The sequence below is a fragment of the Epinephelus lanceolatus genome, chromosome 2 (assembly GCF_041903045.1).
Source record: "Epinephelus lanceolatus isolate andai-2023 chromosome 2, ASM4190304v1, whole genome shotgun sequence".
NCBI lineage: Eukaryota > Metazoa > Chordata > Actinopteri > Perciformes > Serranidae > Epinephelus > Epinephelus lanceolatus.
Window position 1 is genome coordinate 39,533,831 of NC_135735.1, and position 22,331 is coordinate 39,556,161.

The 22,331-nt window shown below is 42.2% G+C and overlaps 1 protein-coding gene across 7 annotated transcripts in view; it reads left to right on the top strand.

Annotated features, from left to right (window-relative positions):
• The window catches only part of LOC117245643 (A-kinase anchor protein 13-like), a 147,614-nt gene that overhangs the window by 38,214 nt on the left and 87,069 nt on the right, over nucleotides 1–22,331 (top strand). For all 7 annotated transcript variants that reach the window (XM_078161635.1, XM_078161629.1, XM_078161642.1 and 4 more), the window contains exons 4-9: nucleotides 3,508–3,671; nucleotides 4,200–4,371; nucleotides 12,439–12,622; nucleotides 14,764–14,947; nucleotides 15,211–17,380; nucleotides 19,513–19,598. In XM_078161635.1, the coding sequence (XP_078017761.1) occupies nucleotides 3,508–3,671; nucleotides 4,200–4,371; nucleotides 12,439–12,622; nucleotides 14,764–14,947; nucleotides 15,211–17,380; nucleotides 19,513–19,598 (2,960 nt within the window). The remainder of the gene's footprint in view (nucleotides 1–3,507; nucleotides 3,672–4,199; nucleotides 4,372–12,438; nucleotides 12,623–14,763; nucleotides 14,948–15,210; nucleotides 17,381–19,512; nucleotides 19,599–22,331) is intronic.

Below are 22,331 nucleotides of genomic sequence, written 5' to 3' on the forward strand. Positions count from 1 at the left end.
TATATTGTGATTCATTACCTTTTTTTCAACCGTAAATTGTTCCCCCAAAGAAAATTTCCCCAGACATTTGATTTAAAAGCTGATTTCAGATTTCTTTATCCAGTGCCTCCATCTTTGTTTTGATGAACTTCTCGCCAAATGCCGCTGACTGAGACCTCTGCTTCCTCACCAGGGAAGAAAACCCCGCACCATGTAGTGGACAGAAAAAAACAATTAATTTTCTTATTCTAGTACCAAAAGTTGTATTAAAATGTGTATTTGCAAAAATAATATACAGTACAGGCCAAAAGTTTGGACACACCTTCTCATTCAATGCGTTTTCTTTATTTTCATGACTATTTACATTGTAGATTCTCACTGAAGGCATCAAAACTATGAATGAACACATGTGGAGTTATGTACTTAACAAAAAAAGGTGAAATAACTGAAAACATGTTTTATATTCTAGTTTCTTCAAAATAGCCACCCTTTGCTCTGATTACTGCTTTGCACACTCTTGGCATTCTCTCCATGAGCTTCAAGAGGTAGTCACCTGAAATGGTTTTCCAACAGTCTTGAAGGAGTTCCCAGAGGTGTTTAGCACTTGTTGGCCCCTTTGCCTTCACTCTGCGGTCCAGCTCACCCCAAACCATCTTGATTGGGTTCAGGTCCGGTGACTGTGGAGGCCAGGTCATCTGCCGCAGCACTCCATCACTCTCCTTCTTGGTCAAATAGCCCTTACACAGCCTGGAGGTGTGTTTGGGGTCATTGTCCTGTTGAAAAATAAATGATCGTCCAACTAAACGCAAACCGGATGGGATGGCATGTCGCTGCAGGATGCTGTGGTAGCCATGCTGGTTCAGTGTGCCTTCAATTTTGAATAAATCCCCAACAGTGTCACCAGCAAAACACCCCCACACCATCACACCTCCTCCTCTATGCTTCACAGTGGGAACCAGGCATGTGGAATCCATCCGTTCACCTTTTCTGCGTCTCACAAAGACACGGCGGTTGGAACCAAAGATCTCAAATTTGGACTCATCAGACCAAAGCACAGATTTCCACTGGTCTAATGTCCATTCCTTGTGTTTCTTGGCCCAAACAAATCTCTTCTGCTTGTTGCCTCTCCTTAGCAGTGGTTTCCTAGCAGCTATTTGACCATGAAGGCCTGATTCACGCAGTCTCCTCTTAACAGTTGTTCTAGAGATGGGTCTGCTGCTAGAACTCTGTGTGGCATTCATCTGGTCTCTGATCTGAGCTGCTGTTAACTTGCGATTTCTGAGGCTGGTGACTCGGATGAACTTATCCTCAGAAGCAGAGGTGACTCTTGGTCTTCCTTTCCTGGGTCGGTCCTCATGTGTGCCAGTTTCGTTGTAGCGCTTGATGGTTTTTGCGACTCCACTTGGGGACACATTTAAAGTTTTTGCAATTTTCCGGACTGACTGACCTTCATTTCTTAAAGTAATGATGGCCACTCGTTTTTCTTTAGTTAGCTGATTGGTTCTTGCCATAATATGAATTTTAACAGTTGTCCAATAGGGCTGTCAGCTGTGTATTAACCTGACTTCTGCACAACACAACTGATGGTCCCAACCCCATTGATAAAGCAAGAAATTCCACTAATTAACCCTGATAAGGCACACCTGTGAAGTGGAAAGCATTTCAGGTGACTACCTCTTGAAGCTCATGGAGAGAATGCCAAGAGTGTGCAAAGCAGTAATCAGAGCAAAGGGTGGCTATTTTGAAGAAACTAGAATATAAAACATGTTTTCAGTTATTTCACCTTTTTTTGTTAAGTACATAACTCCACATGTGTTCATTCATAGTTTTGATGCCTTCAGTGAGAATCTACAATGTAAATAGTCATGAAAATAAAGAAAACGCATTGAATGAGAAGGTGTGTCCAAACTTTTGGCCTGTACTGTATATAATAAAAGATTAATACTTGGCGTCCGGGTATCGATACAGTATCGCCACGCAAAATATTGCGATACTATGCTGTATCGATCCTCCCCCCCCCCCCCCCCCCCCCCACCCTTACAACTTAACCATACAATTAAATTAAATACATGAACCAATTAATGACACTTTTAGGAGTGAACTATGAGCTCCCCCATCTTCCTTGTGTTTTCTAAACCATAATATTGAGGGGTCTGCCTGCCCCACCTGACCACCGAGAAATTATTACTTTTATTCACTGGTTCTTTATAGGCCAGTAAATCAATATGTAAAATAGATATTAAGAAACAATCTTGAAATTTATTGTTGAAATCATGTATAGTAAACTTAAGTTGTTCTTTTTTCTCAGACATGTTAGGATGTTACATACCTTGACATGTTTCGGCGGAAACTTCTGCCTTCCTCAGAAGTGTCACTTGATGGTGGTTGTGATGTGTCTTTATCAGCTTCAGATCAGTACAGCCACCACTATGTGACACTTCTGAGGAAGGCAGAAGTTTCCGCCGAAACATGTCAAGGTATGTAACATCCTAACATGTCTGAGATAAAAGAACAACTAAAGTCATTATCAGACTAAAGACATTGTCTAACTAAAGACATAATAAACACCACTGAACTAGTAAACTTTACGTTTCTGAATGTTGAGGTGTTATTTCTTGTGGAAATGTTGTTTATCTTTTTCATTGATGTTTATCTTTCAAAGTTCGCACATTATTCACTTCAGTTGTAGCATTCAAAGCTGAGGCAAGATGCATTTTATTTAAGTTGTTAGAAAGAAATGAACACTAGCAAACTGATGACCAGTGAAACACAGAAACATGAGATGCTGTCTCTGGACCACCCAAGAAGCACAGGAGCTGACCAAGTAAAAGACTGTGGTCAAGCCAGCCATCACTCGCATCTCTGTAGTCAAGTTAACTGCTGCTACAGTTGGAGTGCACACCTATTCTGACCTTTATGGTAAATGCTTTGAAATGGCCCTTGATACATGTGACTACATCCACTTTTCAAAATAACTTTCATCAAAGAACATCCGCAAAAGTCTCAGTGTTCTGCTGTCTTACTTATTAGCTGTTAATTAATTGATCATTACATCATCGATCCATTCCGCCCTGCCAACACGCCAACAGTGTCTACTTTGCTTGTCCACTCCTATGCTTTCTAATGACTTAAAGGTCACAACATTTTGATTGTGATTAATATCGCAGTTGTTTTATTTACTGTTGATTTTTCCATTCTTCTTGTTATACTTTCTATGACCCACTGTGTTGTTGCTATGACTCTTTGGTAGCCGCATGTAGCCAACAGCAGTTAATGCTCATAGACTCAACACAGTTACATCACAAATTGACACCCAAAACACACTCAACCTTATAAAAGGCAAATTAAAACATATATGGGATTCAGTCATTTACATTGACAGATTCATAATGTAAAATATGAGCTCATTTGTGTTTGTATTGTGAAACCAGTTTTAAATCTACAGTGTTTTACAGTTATTCTCTGCCCTCTCCTTTCTTCTGTCCTCTCACCATTATCTTCTGTGTCTCTCCTTCTGTTGTCTTGTAGCTCATGACTGTTGCGAGGTGGTGTTGGTCACCTTGTGTTCAGTCAGCCGAGGTGTCCCCAAGGCCCCCGAGGACCCAAAGCCCTGTCTGGGTCACGTGGCTCCATTGGCCGAGCATCGATTCAGCTTTGTCCAAGATTTGGCTTTTGACATGGCTCAGTTCCTGGTGAGCAACAAGACCAGTCATTTCCAAGTGAGCAATGAAATAACCACACAGACTGAGGCTTGTCACAGAACAGGAGAGAAGTGGTTACCATTGGTGACAAGTGATACAGCAATGTGGGCAACGTGACAGTAAGACAAAAGATTGCCATGTTATTGTTTCTTCCCTTGACAAGGCTTGATGTCTCACAGTCCTCGGTATTCAATTAATGAATTCTTTTCAGCACAATTTATCATCACATAGACGTTTAATATAAATTTTGCTTTGCCAAGGAGGAGAACAAGATAATGTAGCTGTCTTAGGCACTCAAACTTCCCTTTTTTTTAATCTGAATACGATTTGTTTTTGTCAGCCCCAAATCGAGCTTAGTGCTGACAGATGCATGTGGATGTGTCTTCCTGCATTTGCATCTTACATTTTAGGCATGTTGTTAATACTCTTAGGCTGAACGTCTTTAAGTGAGTGCTTCCAATAGACTGCAGCTCCACCTGTGTAAAACTTGACTCGTCTTTGTAATCACCCTCCGCACAGGTGAGCACGGCGGGCCGAGCTGACGGCCTCGATGGGGCGCTGCTGCTGGATGAGTGTCAGATTCCCCTGCAGGAGTGTGAACGTCTGGATGAGAGCCTGGCGCTGGCCCTACACCACCTCGCGCTGCCTCCGGGATGGAGCTTACTGGGAAACAAACTAACCAACAGCACTGGTGAGACTGGAGGGCAGTCGGCTGTCTGTGGCGTGCAATTTCTTCACACAATAAAATGTCCAAGAGTCAGACAGAATGTTTCTGAGCTGATGCAGAAACATCCTGGAAAGTTATAGCTGTACAGCACATAATTACATAATTACACTTTGGCACATGTTTGTGTGTTTGTCTACATGTCACATGCAAGACATGCCACAGTGTTGACCTGATGTCAATGAAACTGGGAAGACAGATTAATCTTGACAGCATGTTGTGCTTCTTGGCCTATGAGGAAAACGAGACTTTATTACAGATCAGTGCAGAAGAGTGCATATTGACACACAACATTCAGTTAACGGTTTTCATGTTTTGTGTGTGTGTGTGTGTGTGTGTGTGTGTGTGTGTGTGTGTTCTTGGCAGTGTGCGTGTGTGTCCTACTGCTAATTAGTAGACATGACTCCTGTTTAACTCTACCTTTATAGACTAATCTGGCAGCTGATTTATGTGATGCAGTGTGTGCAGTAGCAGAGTGGAACTGAACACATTTTACACTGACATTAAGTTACCGCTTCTGTCCGACCTCCACAGTTCAGTGCTGTGTGGAGTGCGTCAGCTAGTTGAACCCAGCAGGAGTTACTTGCGAGGTTATGATTTATATGTTCAAACTCTACACTTTTTTCATTGTAAGCAGAAGAAATGCAGCAGCTGATGTAAAAGTGCAATCTCTGTCAGCTGAAATAGCACCAAGCTAGCAAGAGATATGCTGGGTAGATGCTCACCATTGGCCCTGAGTGTGCGGATTGCTCGGTTTTTAGTGGTTCCTGGTTTGTCCTTTGTCAGCAAATTGCTTGGAATGCAATGGGAACATGAGGATGTAATGGAGATTTATGTGAGTAAAATTGATTTCATGGAGCAGAGGCTTGTGGCCTCGACTTTACCTTTTTTTTTAAAGTCACAGTTTGTTGACTAAAGCAGCTGATAACAGAAAAGCCCAGAAAAGACGTCAAGCGCTCTGTTATAATTGGACTAAATTTCATTGAGAATTTAAAATTTTCTAGATTATACCCTCAATTTAAATGAGATTTGCTGACTTTATTTTGCAGCCGGATCATCAGAAAAAATGTTGGCATTGTACATTTCTGCAAACCATGGATGTTACATTTGTAGATTTCATATGTAGCAGATACATTAAAATGTAAGATTTTGAGACAGTGGAAAAGGTGTGGTAAGGTTTAGGCACAAAAGGCACTTGGTTAAGGTTAGGAAAACATCATGTTTTAGTTTAAAATACCCCTTTTGTTTGCCTTAAAAACATCTGGAGAGCTCCTGAACTCTCATTATAAAGCACCTTCGTTTCTTGGTCACGAACAGTGGTCTGCTACTGTGTGCTGCTTGGTCGCCGTCTCACCTTTGTGTCACACCATCCACCATCCCTCCCTCCTCCTGATGAGAATCTTAGCTCATACACATGTAATTGGAAGTCATATATGAAATATGAAAATGTAACATAATATGTGGTTTCTATGGTATAATTTGCTCTGCCGAGATGGTGATTGGCTGCAGTCTGCCATCCCTCCAGGACCCTGAGGTGAGCAGGAAAGATCATGGCCGACACCTCCCACCCTGGTGAAAAACTCTTTCTAGACTCCCTCTGGCAGGAGGCTGTGGTCCATCAGGACCAAAACCTCATGCCACAAAATCAGTTTAATATCGACTGTAGTTGGCCTAATCAATAAGGTCCAGGACCCCCACTGACATGGACTTCACTTGCCCACAGACCATATTCACTGTCTGTATGCATTACATGAACACACATCCTTGACTATTATCTTTACACAGTGCACTGCCACGGGGAACTTTTGCACATTGCCTGACTAATATTTTTTGCGCCTTCTGCACAAACTGTACACCCTATACTGGTACAACTATAAACAGCTTTATTGTACATACTTGCTATGCTGTAGAACCCTTTTTTAAAAGAAGTATTTCATTCATATTTTTATTTGTCTTAATATGTTTATGGTATTTTCTTATGTGCACCAAAAAAACCAAAGCAAATTACTTGTAAGTGAAAACCTAGTTTGCAGTAAATCCTTTTCTTATTCTGATTCTGATTCTGGGTTTGCAGAAATGTACAATGCCAGCATTTTATTTTGGCAACAGATTGGATTTTCAACATGAAACCAGTTCTCTTGCATCTCCTGGACAGATTTCTAGGCAAAGGCGCTTAAAAATAAAATCTTCTTTACACACATCACAGTGTTCATGAGCAGGTTTACAAGTGAGGTGCCATCACAGTAATGGCAGCTGGTATACTTCTGCAAACAATAGACTTTCCCACTGTAGTAAAAGAATTATCGGATCAATTCTTTCTTATTCAAACAACCAGCATCTTCCAAAACACAGGAAACATAAACTGAAGCTAGACTCATGTCTGATGTGTGTTAACACACCTAAGGCAGGTGTGCATTTCTGACATAAAGGCTTCAGCTGTGCTTATCTTCCACAATATTTTAGTGACCAATTGTGTATTTGATTAACTGATTACTGGGATTGCACTGCAGTAGTCACCTAATCAGTAATAAGAACATACCTGTATGCACTGTAAGTCTGGTTGTTAAAGTAAATGCAGAACCCACAGTCACTGCATTGTGAATAAAAAAATATAAACACAGTTACTAGGGAATGTAATTAAAAAACAATACGGCTGGATCTCGTATGAAATATCCATTTGTTGTTGCAGTGTTGATATTAACGGATAAAATCCAATGCAGAAATATAAATCAAAGCTTTAGTCTTAGCAGTAGCCAAAAAATAAACTTTTCAGGCACCAGGGACATGCAAGTAAATCCTAGTATTTTTAAAGCTGTAACCAGCGTATCTCAGTATTTTTCCCGATAAATGACTGAATGATAGATATTCCTGTAATCTTTTATTAAGCACTGCTTGACACTCAGTGGAAATAATGGCGGCCATAAACATCTCTCTGCAGTCACACATAGAAGGCTGGTGTCACTGTGGCATTAGCTGGTAGCTCATATTAACAGACTGACATGAAAACATGTCTCCATATGGACTTTCATCTGACTCTGGTATTAGTGTGATCAAACAGAGCGGCGTATCTCTGTGCTGCAGTCCGGCCAGACAGTAGTTAGGGCTGTGAGAAATAACTATGTCAGTGCAAACAAACATACATTTTTATTAAAATTAAAGTGGCAATTTTCTCCAGCCATTGACTCTGATGACTTTAATCAGTTAAAGGAAGCCAAACGAGCTGATGTGGATGATAAACTCGGCGAGGTAATTGCTCTCTGTGAAGCAGCATAAACAAGACTTTTGGGAGTAGTTAGAGCGCTGCCTCTGCCTCGGGCTATTGTTAAGATAATAGCTTATAGTTTAACTTGGACTTGGATATTAGATCGAACCAGCAGAACCAGCAGGGCTTCTGACAAAAATGAAGATTCAGTAAATGTATAGTGAAGAACTGAAAGGCCACACATTCTTAAAAATGTTTTGATCATTTGTTGTTCGGAGCCTGAAAAGAAAAGTTATCAAATCAAATTTTCAGTAATGACCTCCCTACTGATTAGATCTGCTTGTTACTGTTGAGAAAAGTGTATGGCTTTTTTAGAGATGGACACACACACGCACGCACACACACACGCACGCACGCACACACACACACACACACAGACAAACCGAGGCTCCTTTGCATTGAAGTCAGTTGTCATGTTGTTGATGTGGAAGGCGGCTTCCTGCAGCGGTGAGTGATGTGTGCTCTAATAGGCTGTGCTTCACAATATGTCACCGCTTCAATACAAGACGTTCAGCTGCGGTGAACTGCGGGGAGGGAAGAGGAGTGCAACTCTGCTCTCCATTTATCAGATCTGTCAGATGATGGATAGCAGCAGACTATAGGTGGAGGTGGTGGTGGTTTATCTCAGTCATCCTTCACGCTGTGGACACGCAGCAGTCACTGATCTCACCATAGCCAGCCATTTATTGTCCTCGGGGACAATCACTTTCACCTGGAAGGACTGTGCGTGTCAATGAAAATGGTGAACAACACCCAGCTAATTTACTGGCAGCATTAAGTGTCAAATTATCTGTAGCCTATGGTTTGCCAGTCAGTATAATTTCAGTAAATGACATAGTGATCTGTAGTCTCAACAAACACAAATGGTAAATTCCCTCAGTTTATTTATACCCATTATTTGCAATATGGAGTGCACCCAGCTTTTAACTTTGACATATAAGACCTGAAGTGTTTCATGAAGTGGTTGGGGTTTTTGATAGTCTAATAACTGTTTGAATTATTCATCAATAAGACTGAGAGGCTGTGAGCAGCTCTGCAAGGCTGTACTAAAGCACAACAGTGCCTTGTGCTAAATGCTAATATCAGCACGTTAGTATGCTCACAATGACCAGATAGCATGCTGATATTTCTGTTTATAGTGTTTGCCATCTTAGGATGCTAACATTTGCTTGTCATCACAAAACATAAAGTATAATAAGGCTGGCGGGAATGTCATCAATTAAGTCATAAACCAATGTCTTGAATAAATTAAAGCTCTGATCTGATGATGGCCCTAGATGATAATAACAACTCATCCTAAATGGACTACAGCCATGCATGGAATGTTGTTTTAAGATATTTAAGTCAAAGAGATGGACCGTCTGACCGTCTGACTTTGCCATCTCAGATTATTACCTCTAGCGGCACTAACAATTCTAAATATTTGCTGGTCAAAGCTTCTCAGACTTCTCAGGGTTTATTGCTTTCCCTATTTATTTTCATTTCAAACTGAATATTGTCTGTTGGTTGAACAAAAGTAGCAAAACTTAGTTGTGGACTCAGGGAAATAATTGACAGATTGATAGATAATGAAAATAATTGTTGCAGCCCCAGGTTTGTTAAAATCAGCATCAGAATCTGGTTTATTGCCGAGTAGGTTTTCACATGCAAGGAATTTGCTGTGGTGTATTGGTGTGTAGCATTAACATAGTAAGAGGAAGTGAAATTAAATTTTAAAGCAAGTATAACAAAATCAAGAAATATGAATATAGAATAGAATAAAATAAAAAAATAAAAAGAATATGAAAAAAATACTATAAAAAATGTACAATATATCTCGATTAAAATGAAAGAGCTTTGTGTTTTTTTAGAAGTGCTAGTTTTTTGCAGAAATGAGCAAATTGTATAATTAATCAGCAGTTTATTTTGGTTACGTAGCTTGCCTGGACAAGTAGGCCCTGATCACAGAGAAAGTGTTTTAGCTGGAGGTGCCTTGTGGTAATTGTTTTTTAATGAGAATTAAGCTTTTTGCTTGGTGTTTTTGTGTTGCTACACACCTCGCGTTCCTGCGCTCTAGGTGCCTGGCATTTTTGCCCAAGCGCTCTGAACTCTTGGTTGAAAAAAATTAGACTCAGAGTGGAAGAGCACCCCACGTCATCTCAGCTTTTTTCCATTGTCCAATTGGATGATTTGAGAGACGGGCCTTCTGTGGTGGTGACGACAACAAGTTTACAGTTGGTAAACAATGGAGCAGACACTGGTGGTGCTCAGTCGCACAGCTGACTGCCCCCGAGTCATCCTAAAATGTGCCTGAAAACGGCCGTAGTCGAGATGAAGTTTCTGGACCAACTGGTGGTGCTCCCTGTGATCCACCCTCTTTTGTAGTGTCATGAACCCACACAGATCTCTTTTTCTCTGTGCCCAACAAACAACAGGCTGACAGGCTGTCACCCTCAACCAGAGCTAGAGCAAGTACCCTGTGCCTGTCCATTTTAGGAACTAGCTACTAATTACTGTGAAATGAAATAATGATAATAATAAAATAAGTGGTAGATTGATTACATGGGAAGGTTTAAGTATGGAGGTAATGGGTTGGTTGCCTGGCAACAATAAAAAGGTGCAGCAACTGGTGGCATTCAATCTAAAAAAAAAAAAAAAAAAAGGCAGTGTGCAATGCCTTGGGTTTTGCAACCTGCAAAGTGTTTTCTTTGTGATCGAGGCCTAAGGAAAACATTTGACCATTGCGTAGCTAGTGGAGCTAACTAGCAGCCAGCTAGCTGGGATCTCTGATACGGAGCAGTGAAGCAGTTTTGGTGCCTCATGGTGACTCAACAAACTGCATGTTGGTAATTTCTGTACTGCAGCAAATAGCTGTAACTACATCTCCCAGTTGACTCTCCCAGATGCCATAGTGCCAGAATGTCATGGATGTTATGGCAGCCAGTTTAGAGAAACCACCATCAAACCCAGCAGTAAAGCATTTCCTGCTGGTGTTTGGCACCTCACATTCCAGTCCGGCCCAGCTCGGCCAAGTGGAGCATTAAATTTGACCCATTAGCTTGAGATTCATCAGGGCAGGCTGGTGCAGACTGGTCTGCGTTAAATGGAGTGAAACCTCTCATCAGCACACACAACCAGCATTGTAAATGCTGCCTAATGGTCATTGTGGTGCTGATAACAGACAGCAAAATATGTTTTCTGTGCCTTTGCAGTTTGCCGCTGTGTTTTTGTTTTTTGTTCGGCTGATTTTATCTTACTGTTGCAATCTGCACAAGGCACAGCTAAAAAGAAGAAATCACAGAGGAGTTGCAGTATAGAACTGCCTGTCTGCGTCGAAGTGAAAAACCACGATTTTTTTTTTTCCCTGTTTGCTCAAATAAATATCCGGTTTTGTGTATGGACACTGGAGGAAGAAAATCCTCTGGCAGTGACAAATGAAAGCTCAGGAGTAAAACACAATCTTTCTCATAACAGGGAAGAAACACTCTGTCCAGAGAAATCTGGACTCAGCAACAGTACTGTAGATGTTTTATCTTTCTCCTTCCTGCACTTTCTGCTGTTATAAATAACCACAGACCAGCTGGTTTGATAAACCTGAGCATTCTGTTTGCGGTGTACTGACTCTGCATTACAAGACATCTGGGTACTATTTCAAACACCACACCACTTTCAACACATTCACTTGTCCAGTGTTTTAACTCACCAGTTTTAACTTATGAAGCTTTTTATGTCTCTCTGATGAACTATATGTTCCTCCTCATTTTGAAATTACAATTTATTTAAGTGCAGGACTCACTTTCCCCTTTTAAGCAAGCTTACCCCTTATCTCACGATGCCCTTTGAAATTGACAATACATTTGCCAGTGGTCGGGCAGTAAAAGATATTAATATTAACAAAAAAGGGTTTGGCATATAGACCAAGACATGTTCTAATAATATTTTTCAGTAAATGTAGAGAGGGATTTAATTACACAGATTCAATTTGAGACGGCCCTCTGGAATAACCAACAGCCGCTTATCCTGGATGTAATGCTAAAGGGAGCCTCTGAGTTCTTTTGGCTTTGGCAGAAATATGGGGGTCTGTGTGTGTGTGTGTGTGTGTGTGTGTGTGTGTGTGTGTCCATGAATCTTCATTATTGTCTTTGTGGATATGTAAAGGGGAGGGTTTCAGTGTTTGATGGTGTTATTAGGAGTGCAATTGATATATGGGGCCAATAATGGACTTAAATTAAAAATGGGAGTGTGATGCACTTAGTGTTGCTCACCTCTGCCGGAATGAAATGGTGTGGTTTGATTTAGTCACATGCATTATTGTTGTTGTTGTTGTTGTTGTTGCTATTAGTTTTATTATCCCATATTGGATGCTGCTTCACGGGCTTTTCCACACTGACTGGAATACAAGTACTTTGTCATGGAAACACAAAATATTGACATATTCTGTAATTTCGTGCACAGAAATGACCAGTTTAAAAATACTGTCGATTGACATGTTGGCTTCAATCCAAAAAGACAGTACTGGCTGATCTAATGTTGAATAGAGACAGAGACAAGCTGCAGTTTTATCAGTCTGTAAATGTGTAAAGGTCTGGTCTTTACTGGGTCACTGTGGACCCTGTGCTGGTTTAATTAGACGGCGCCGTGGTGTTGCCAAGCTGCAGCAAGTGGTGGTATGCCGGCTACTGCACCACAAATTGGCTGTCTGGACTGCTGTACTTTTCTGTCTCTCTCTGTTTCTTTCTCTTGTTTGTTTGTTTATTTATTTCCGTATCTCTCGTCCCCTGTGTCTTCCTCAGACCTGAATCCTCAGGAGACTCTGCTGCATTTCTCAGCACGTCGAGGTCTTCTTCGGGTTACGCGCTTCTTGCTGCAGCAGTCTGGAGCAAAAGACGCCCTGCGATTGGCCAACAGACAAGGCCACACCCCAGCCGCCATTGCAGCCCTGCGAGGACACGAACGCCTCCACGAGCTCCTCACACAGTAAGTACTCAGCCTTTAAAGGTACAGTTTTATTATAAGAACTTTTTGTCATGTTTGCTGAAGCTGTCACTACATCCACACAGTATTATATGAGACCTGCCTCCTTGTAGTGCTTCTAATGGCATTTGCAAGAATCCATGTGAGTGAAAACAACCAATCAGAGCAGAGGAGTCTCCAACGCAGCTGTCAATCACGTCTTGTGACCTGTGGTCAGATTGTCAAAATAGGCAGCGCTGATCATATATGAAGCAAGATTCTCTTACTGTGCCCACCTCTCACCTCAGATGTTTTTATAAACATATTTTAGTGTACTGTTTAGCTGTAAAATGAGAATGTTTGTGACCCGTGCAGTGGGCGGGGTTTGGTTTGACAATGCAGTAACAGAATCTTGATTCATTTCTGATCAGCGCTGCCTAGTTTGACAGCAATTCATGAGCATTGATTGACATGACTGACAGCTGCTCTAGAGGCTCCTCTGCTCTGATTGGTTGTTTTCGTTCTCTTGGATTCTTGCAGATGCCATTAGAGGCACTATGAGGAGGCAGAGGAGCATGATTTTTTCACAGATGATCTGTCTCACGTACTACTGTGCGGACAAAGTGACAGTTTCAGCACATATGTCGAAATGTTATTTCCATTAAAGTTATCAACTACAGCTTTCATGACAGTTAAGCGCTTTGTAATAGTAAGGTGTTTTCAGTTTCAGCTTAATTCAAAAGCAATTAAATAGAAAAGAAAAGAAAAGAAAAGTCTCTAAGTGTGATCCGAGCTCTGAGTTTCAGTGAACATTGCCCTCCTCACTGTGCAAACACTCTCATGTTAATATATCAGAGGGCAGATGGCGTGGTTCCTCCAGGCCCTTTAGGGCAACCTTGTTTGTCTGTTGTCTTCACGGAACAATAGAAGTATCCAAAGATCATCACCACAAAGCCCACTGCAGCCTAGCTTAGCACATTCAGCTGCAGCCAGATAGTTGAGGGCAAATTGAAAAGTTGTGGGCTGCCAGTATTGTTCCAAGAGAATCCAGAGAGATGGGAAACTATTCCGCAACACAAAAGCCTTGATTACCACTCCTGTGTTTACTGACCTGTTGTAGAACCACAACATCTCACTATGTGTAACTTTACTTTAACCCACACACACTGCAATGTTGTCTCTACAGGGCTTAACAGCAAGAGGATGTATGTGTTTTGTTTGCAGTTGTCAGGTATTATCCCTAATAATGCGTTCTCTGAGTGACGAGTGAGGTCAGATTCTTTTCATCCCTTTCTAGTGAAACATTAAACTGCAGGGGGAAAAAACTGCTTCTTGCTAAATGGACTGAGACACGGCGTAAAGTGGAAATGGACCCTTTTTTATGTCTTTTAGGCACTCTACTTATCTGCTGCAGAATAGTTTTCACTTAACTCAAAATGAAGATGCCACAAGCTGAAAGGCAACTACCACTTAGTGAGCCCGCTCATTGCCAAGCGTGCACTGAAGTTGCTTTACAACTTACAGCTCTCTCTTTATGTGCTGGTAATTACATTTCCCTCATGAAAAGTGAAGTCACTAGCAGCCTGGCTGGTGACCTCAGCCGGCGGGCCTCGCAGCTAAGGCAGTCCGCCCAGGATTACGCAAACAGATCTGACTGACTGGGAGGTGTCTCCTCTTTACAGCACTTATCTTTATGAACAAAAACACTGCACATACTTTTACCTTCAGCGCTTGGAGCACATGCAGAAGGGGGAGTGAAGTTTTCTGGGAAAGCTTATCGAGTAGGAGTGGTCTTCAAATGGGGTATGGCAGGGTGTATTTTACTACAGGGAAGGAAAGTAACATTTTTGGTTGACCCGCCACAGCGTCTGGAAATTTTTAACATGTACCAGCTATTTAGCACTCAACAGCTTCTCTATAGGTTGCTTGATTACCTGCTAAACTGCTAGAATAGATACAAAACAACCACAGCATTTGACTGATGGACTTTCCCACTCTGGAGAAAAAAAAAAACAGCAGTGCACGTGGATTATTAAAAGAAAGGAGGGGGGAGTGTGGATCGGCTGACATCACTGTTAAAAACTTCTCTTGAAGCAGTTTTGTGCCGTGTTAGCCAATCACGCTGCAGGCCATTCGTGATGATCTAAGTTTTTATTTCACGGCAGGGCTGAGACGGACAAAGGGACTGAGACTCTTCAGCTGGTGTCTACGGATGCCCGGGTAGTTTGTCACCTCCCCAGGCTGAACACACACACTCTGACGCTGAGCAACCACTCCGGCCACGACCCTCCGAGCCTTCAGAGGAGCGTGGAGCAGCTGCTGCACTTGATATGCCATCTCCATGCCAAGGTGAGTCACAGCACCCTGCCCTTTTAGCACGCTATCTCTACTCACGTTGGCTTCATCCAGGAGCTCTGCTGCTGCTGAACATTGTTGGATTGTTTGTCTTTTCACTGCCCTCATTTTTTTAACCTTCAAGCTTAGTTTGTATAACCAGCGGAACACCTTATGCAATCACAGAGTTGGTGATTGATAAGAACTAGAGAGCAGCTCAGTTGGTTTCCCTGAGGGAAAAGCAAACGTTTATCCTCCTCTTCTTCTATATTCTGCAGGGAGTTTCTGTACTGGAGCTGCAGTTTGATTCTCTGCACACAGCAGCTGAATGTTGTGATGGTGTAGAAACAGAGATAACCTGTCTGGAGCGACTACAGCTGCCTGCTACAGCACCAGAGTGCCTGGATACAGCAACAGGAGGGAGCTGGGGAGAAAACTGCTCAGTGGAAAGCCACAGTGGTGTTGATTGTGGACATGGTGAGACTGGGAATGCAGAGAGAGACTGGAGTTTGTCTGTGAGTACTCCAGCGTCAGAAATACACCCCCAGGAGCATGGCCTCGGCCCCCCAGCTGACTGGGTGTGTCTCAGCTCAAGCAGTGGGAGAGATTGCTGCCAAGCAGAGCAGGAGGGTGGGGAGCAGCCTGTTGTTCCCACCCAGAGTTTGAGTTTGCGTGACAGGAGTGAAGGAGCACAGAGTGGGGTAGAAAGAGAGAGCCTCACTGTGGGAATCCTTCCACCAGAAGGCTGTGATAAACAGGCAGAGGAAACTGATAGAGAAGAGGCTGTGATCTGGGAAGGACAGGAGGCCACGGAGGGAAAGGACACATCAGAGCAGGAAGCACAGGACAGCACAGCTACAAGGAAGGAGGAGGAGGAGACAGAGTCCACAGATTTTATAACTAGTGGAGACACAAAAGCTTCGGATATGGGCCAGTCCCCGTCGTCAGAGGGATCAGAGGTATCTGACACCTCTGATTCAGAAACAAAGGAGTGCTGTCAGGAAGAAGAGACTGAGGAGAAACTTAGCCAAGAGCACTGTGAAGGACTCTCTTTAGATGAGGAGAAGGCAGAGAGTGAAGGGTTAACAGACCCCATATTAACCCCAGGGGACCTCCCAAGCCCATCGCTGATAGACGGCGGTGATGTAATCAAGGAGCCTGAATCTGCTGTTCCACGTCTCTTGATAGAAGGCCTCCACGAGGGTGAACCTCCACCAGACATAAACAGCCTGGAACAAAACCAGGAAACAGCTGGTCGGGATTACGCTACAGATCAGCAAAGGGGCTTGGCTCCAGAAACTGGTTGTCATTCTGGGAATAGTACTGGAACAGTGAGTAGTAAAGAGCTAGACGGTGAAGACGCAGCTGAACCTTCTGGAAACAGCATTGAAAGTACCAGTTTGCCAACGGATGAACCGGACGATACAGCTGATTCTCGGACTGAGGGTAACTTCAAGGAAGAATTACAAACAGATCCATCACCTGAAATGATGCCAAGCTCCAGCAATAGACATGCTGATGAAGAGTCAGGGACGACCCATGGCCTCTCCAGTGATGATGACGTCAGTTTCCAATCGGTCGAAAGCTCCACAACAGAAATATTCCACCCCACTCAGGACAACGTTAGTACGGAGGATCAGGATTTACTTCAGAACAAGATAGCAGAACTGTCCTCAACAGCAGAGGAGGAACCAAACGATTCAAAATCTAGTGAGAGCAATGAGCATGCACTAACCGTGGACGCAGGGCTCCCCTTGGAGCCGGGCACTGACAGTGCACCAACAGAAACAGACCGCAGCCAGACTGGCACCGAGCCTGAATCAGAACTGTCACTCAGCCTCCAAACAATAGAGGCTTTGAATCCTGAGGGGACAGTAGAGAACCTCATCGCAGAGCTTTCCAAAGAGGATGTGTCGTCGTCAGAAAGCGGGGACGCTCCAATGACGGAGGTCGATGAAGGTGAAACTGGAGAGGTCAGCAGCTCTGAACTGAATGCAGGGATTGAGCATTCACAATCAGAGGTCACCAGCGGGGCTTTATGTGAACCCAGTCCATCTGCTGCGGAGGAAAGTGATGCGATTGGCCCGGTTGAAGGAGACCATCAGTCAGCAGAGGCCGGTGATAAATCTGTAGTGGCTTCAGCTGAAAACAATGAAGATGTGCAGTTGATGCCACAGCAACCCAAAGAGGAGAATTCAGAGATGACAGCAGATGAGAGGTCACCTGATGAGGGATTAAGGCTCTCAGAGAATCAGATTGATGCATCTTCGTCACAGGGTGTCACTCCTCTTCCGGATAGTGTAGATGTCAGTGATTTGGAAGTAGATCCACCTTCTCCAAACAATGAAGCATCCTGTGGAGCTCATGTTGAGGATGAGGTGACGGAAAATCCAGAGACTCTTGACGCAGTGGATGGAGCACCACAATGCCCTGACAGTGCACCTCAAGGTGGGTAAAAGCTGATTTATTTCAGTCCCAGTTCAGGATTATTCTAGTTCTACATACTCACATACATCACAGGACAATATGTTTGTCAAAGTCTTATTGCTAAACAAATATGCTAAATCAGATTCAGTCCTCCTGTGGTGATTAATGGCAATAGCTCCGCAGAGCTAAATGCAATGTAGCTCACCATAATAGTGCTTACAGAGGTTTTTGTGTGACATCCCGTTGTGATTTATAGCTTTTGTTAAGACATGCTTTGCTTAGGCTTTCTGCTATTTTGGTGCTAATTGTCTTTCTAATGAGGATTCAGCTTTTAGTAAATCTTCAGGATTTTATTTTTTAATAAAAAATAAAACACTTTCTCTGAAATGTGACATCCACACAGTAATATTGCCACATTAGTTCATGCAGGGACACCGGGATACATTGCGACATGTTACGTAACAGGAAATAATGAGCCGGTTTATATCTTTGATACTTTGGGCCACGTAGTCTGTCAACACTTCCCTTTATATTCATATGTTCTCCGTTAGTCTTTGTCTCCTGCACACAGGCACAGTCTGGCTACAGCATACTGTATGCCAGCAAACACAGTCACATTACCAGCGCATGTGACCGAGGCTCAGACGCACAGCTAGAAGGCTGGCTTCTCTAAAACAAACATAAACAAGCCAGCTGATGTGAGTGTGGAGCAGGAAGTGAGGCCAGCGGAGTCTCTCTCTTCTCTAAGTGAACTTCCAGCACTCCTCTGTCTGCAATTTTCACTCATCAGGAAAAATTGTACTGGACCCAAGTCCAATAAAGAGAGGTCAAGGGCAAGGTTGGCGCTGTGCGTCACACAGAGACTGGGGTGTCATTATGAAGGAGGGGATATATTTACAGCCTGACAGTAGCTGAGCGTCAGGTAACATCACAGACGATCAGAGACAAGCTTTCTGTTGTTTCATGGTTTGGAAATAAAGACGTACTGAATATTCAATCTGGATTCTGGGAGATGCTTAAAGGGACAGTTCCTATCAAGCTAGGTTGTTTTGGTGTGAGTTGCCGGGTGTTGAAGATATTGACTGTAGAGATGTCTGCCTTATCTCCAACATAATGAAACTAGATGAAACTGGTGGTCAACTGCTGCGGTTACTCAAGATAATCCACAGACTTTGCTGTGAGCAGGGTTATGTAGGAGCTATTTTCTTCCAACACCCGCCAACTGTATCACTGAGCAGAAGGAAGTGTGCATCTACTCATGGACGAGAGGCTTGTGCTTGTGATAGCATGAAATTTAAGCATTAATGGTGTCCTCCTGCAGCATTAGCCAGCTTAGTGGTGCTAGGTGAGCTAGCAGCAGATGCACCCTTTCTTCTGCTTGGTGATACAGTTTGTGGGTGTAGTTCAGTAGAAAGGAAATAGTTCCTACATGAAACTGCTCACAACAAGGTCTGTGGATTATCTTAAGTATCTGGGTCATAATTTCTGGAAAGAGACATTGCTGTTGAGTTTTTCAAATGTATGTTTTGGGGTCTTTGAGCACCACAAGCCGAGTGCCATCTAGTTCCATTATATTGAAGAGAAGGCAGACATCTCTATGACTGATGTGTACAACACTCTGCAGCTCACACCAAAACAATCCAGACTGATAAATAGCACCATTGGTAAGAGGAAAAATATGTGTTTCTGACTTGGGGTGAACTGTCCCCTTAAAAACACAAGACAGTCAAAAGTTGTTCCTCCTCCTTTTTTATGGAGAGTCATTTCTAAAAGTTTTTCCACTCCCTCTAGCATTTGTCAAGTCCTGTTCGCTTACACAAGCCTTCCAGGATAAATGCCTTTAATCCATCATAGATAATTACACATTACTATCAGTGGACTGTTTGGTTTCTGGCATTATAATCAAAACGTGATTAATTCATTTACATTCAAATGGATATTTTCCATATGGGAAATATTGTGTTTTAAAAGCACATAAAAACTATAGCTACACAATGCTGCATCATTATTTGTACTCAGTCAAACTCCTCAGTGTTTCTGCACTGAGGTTAGACAAGTCTCTGTTCCCTTCACTCTAAACTCTTGTTATTGATTCCTTTATTTGGAGGATTTGCCATTGGACTGATTGCTCTGTGTTGTGTGCATTTCTCCAGAGGTGGAAGTTATCATGTCTGAAGACACTATAATTGGTGCAGGGGAGGATGAAAATGGCCCCTCAGAGGAAACAGACTTTTCCATGGTAAGTCTTTACTGTCTGATATCAAGCTCTGCTTTGTTGTAGGTTTGATTAACATGAGTCTAAGATGAGTCATTGTTTGCCAAGCTCTTTGAAACACCCTGATCAACCTTTGGCACGAAGATGTTGTGAACAAACAGGCAACCGAGCCCTGTTCCTTAGTTAATACATGGTCAGGGGTAAATGAGAAGGGAAGCTAAAGTAGAATCAGTCTTTGTCAAGGCAGATATTTTAACTCGTCAAACACAGGGATAATTAATAACATCCCTAATTCCTGCATTGCAATGTTATCAGTAGGACGTACAGATGCTAGAGAGGCTGTCAAAACTGGCAAGGTTTATACTGAACATAAAACTCTGAGGTTAAACATGAGCTTAACCCAGTGCCCAAATACTGGAGGTGTGACTGATTGCCATTGTCAACAATTCAAGAATTCTGCATCCTGTTAACATGGCACTTGCACTTCTCATCCAAGGAATTTAATGAGAAACAAGTATGAAAAGAAACATATATACATCATTTTGTTAAATGTACATGCAGGTCATTTTCCTGCTGCTTCAACAGTAGGATTTCATATTTTATTAAAAATTGATTTTTAAAAACTATTTGGCAGGAATCGTCAGGAACTGCAAAATATCTCCAAAAGTACGCCAGCAATTTTAGGGGGAGAAGGAAAGGCAGAACTTGCCCAAGAGCTGCTTGATGTGCCAACTAGTGATTTGCAGAGAGTTGAGGAATAAAGCTGTCTGGAACATTTTTCCGTCCTGAGTAAAAACCTGAGACTTGGAGTCTGTTTTTTTGTATTTTTTGGTTAGTGCCGTCATTCAACAATAAATATATTACCAGTTGAAGTGTCCTTAAGTATGACCTCTACATTTGCTTCGCTGTAAAAACCCAACAGGATCTCCCTACCTCATCCTGTGGGAGTCATGTTATGCAGTTCATTTACCGTCTGTGTTCACCCACTGAGCACATGGATGCGATCTTCAGTAGACAAGGCTTTACTTTGAAATGTTGCTGACTGACAGATTCCTCAGCAGCCATAGACTGGAGTGGCTCTGCTTATTCCTGGGTTGCGGTTTGGGTCAGTGGCTTGTTTTGAATGCCAGATGTTTGACTGCAGGAAGATATACACACAGTCTGCAGGATGCTGGGGCTGCCAGCAGAGGGCGATGTAGCCTCAATGGCGTCATTGGAGTTTTTTTTCTCTTGACCAGAGAGAAAATTTAATGACCTGCCATTTGATCCTGTTGAAATCTCCTGTAATTTCTATGATGAACAGGCAATTTTGAGTATTGCTGGTGTTGGACAAACTGTAGAAGGAGGTGGGGTGAAGAATGGCCTGTTCACTTACTGGAGATTCATCCTCCAAACTGATCTTTATCATTTTAATTTACACTATTTGAATAGTAGTATACTTAGATGCACAGTGTATAAAACATATTTATAAGAATAATTATCTTTAGAACAATCATCAACCATCATGGTTTACTGTTTGTCATGCTTACATATTGTAATATATTGTGAACATGTGAAATCATTTATTAAGTGAAATAAAAGAAGCCTAAGAAGTTTTTTAAATGTGCAATATAAAAGTATATATATGTAGAGGATTCTGAAACAGACAACAGAGAATAATACTAACTGTATAATAGAATCTGAATTACAGTTATAACAACTAGCTGCACGGAAGGAGAGGAAAGGTTAATGAAGTAATTAAAATCGCAACGTGTGTGTCAATGTTTTGACAAGATGTGAGCTATTTAGACAGTAGCTAATTTAGAGCTGGTTAGTTCAGCATGTGTGATATCTTCTGCATTTCATATTGAAATAAAGGTACTTGTAGTTAGCAACACGTGAGATATTTCGCTGCTGGAAAGATGGTACTTTCATAAAACTGGACAGTCTGTGGAGTAGAAGACACAAATACTTTTGAAAAAAAGGACTGTGGGATTTGCTTTTGTTCAGGAGGTAGAAAGCCTACAACTACCAGAATGCATTCTGCCGCACCATACCCATGAGCTGGTGGATGAAACAGTGCATCTGAAAACAGCATGGTGGCCAGCTGATAACAAACAATCTCATATTACAGCCAAACAGTGCACCAAATGATGTTTCTGAAGGCATTGTAGGCGTGAAATCAGCTTTGATATCCTTTGTGTCCTAAGGCGGAAGTACAATCTGTAGTTAGAGCAACAGCTCCAGAGCCAGCGAAAATCCTTTGCTGAGCTGCAAGATGAGCAGGGAGATCTGGTCTGATCTGCTGGTAAGATGGAGGGAAGTTTACTACGGTTCATTTACTCATACTCACCACATTGTTATGATACAAAGCTGGTTGAAAATTGGCAGAGTATCCTTTTAAGGCTCACTGTGCTCTTACGGCATGGCTTTTATTAGTAGCTCTAAGTCCTGTCCTCAAGATGTAAGATATATAAGACAACAAAATATATAAGATATAAGATTTTTTTTTTTTTTTTTGGCAAATAGAATTGATATAAGAATATAGATGCAGGGAAATCATTGCAAAACTTAACGTAAGAGAAAGTAAAAGATAATTGCCAAAAAAGGCAGTGCTAACAATGTAATTCAAACAACATGAGCTGTAATATAGTTTTAAACACCTCTGTATATTAACCATATGTCATGCATTTGTAACATAGCCTATATGTCACAGTATTAATCACTAGAGTGGCCAGGCATGACTGTAGACCATATATAAAGATAGGTGACATGACA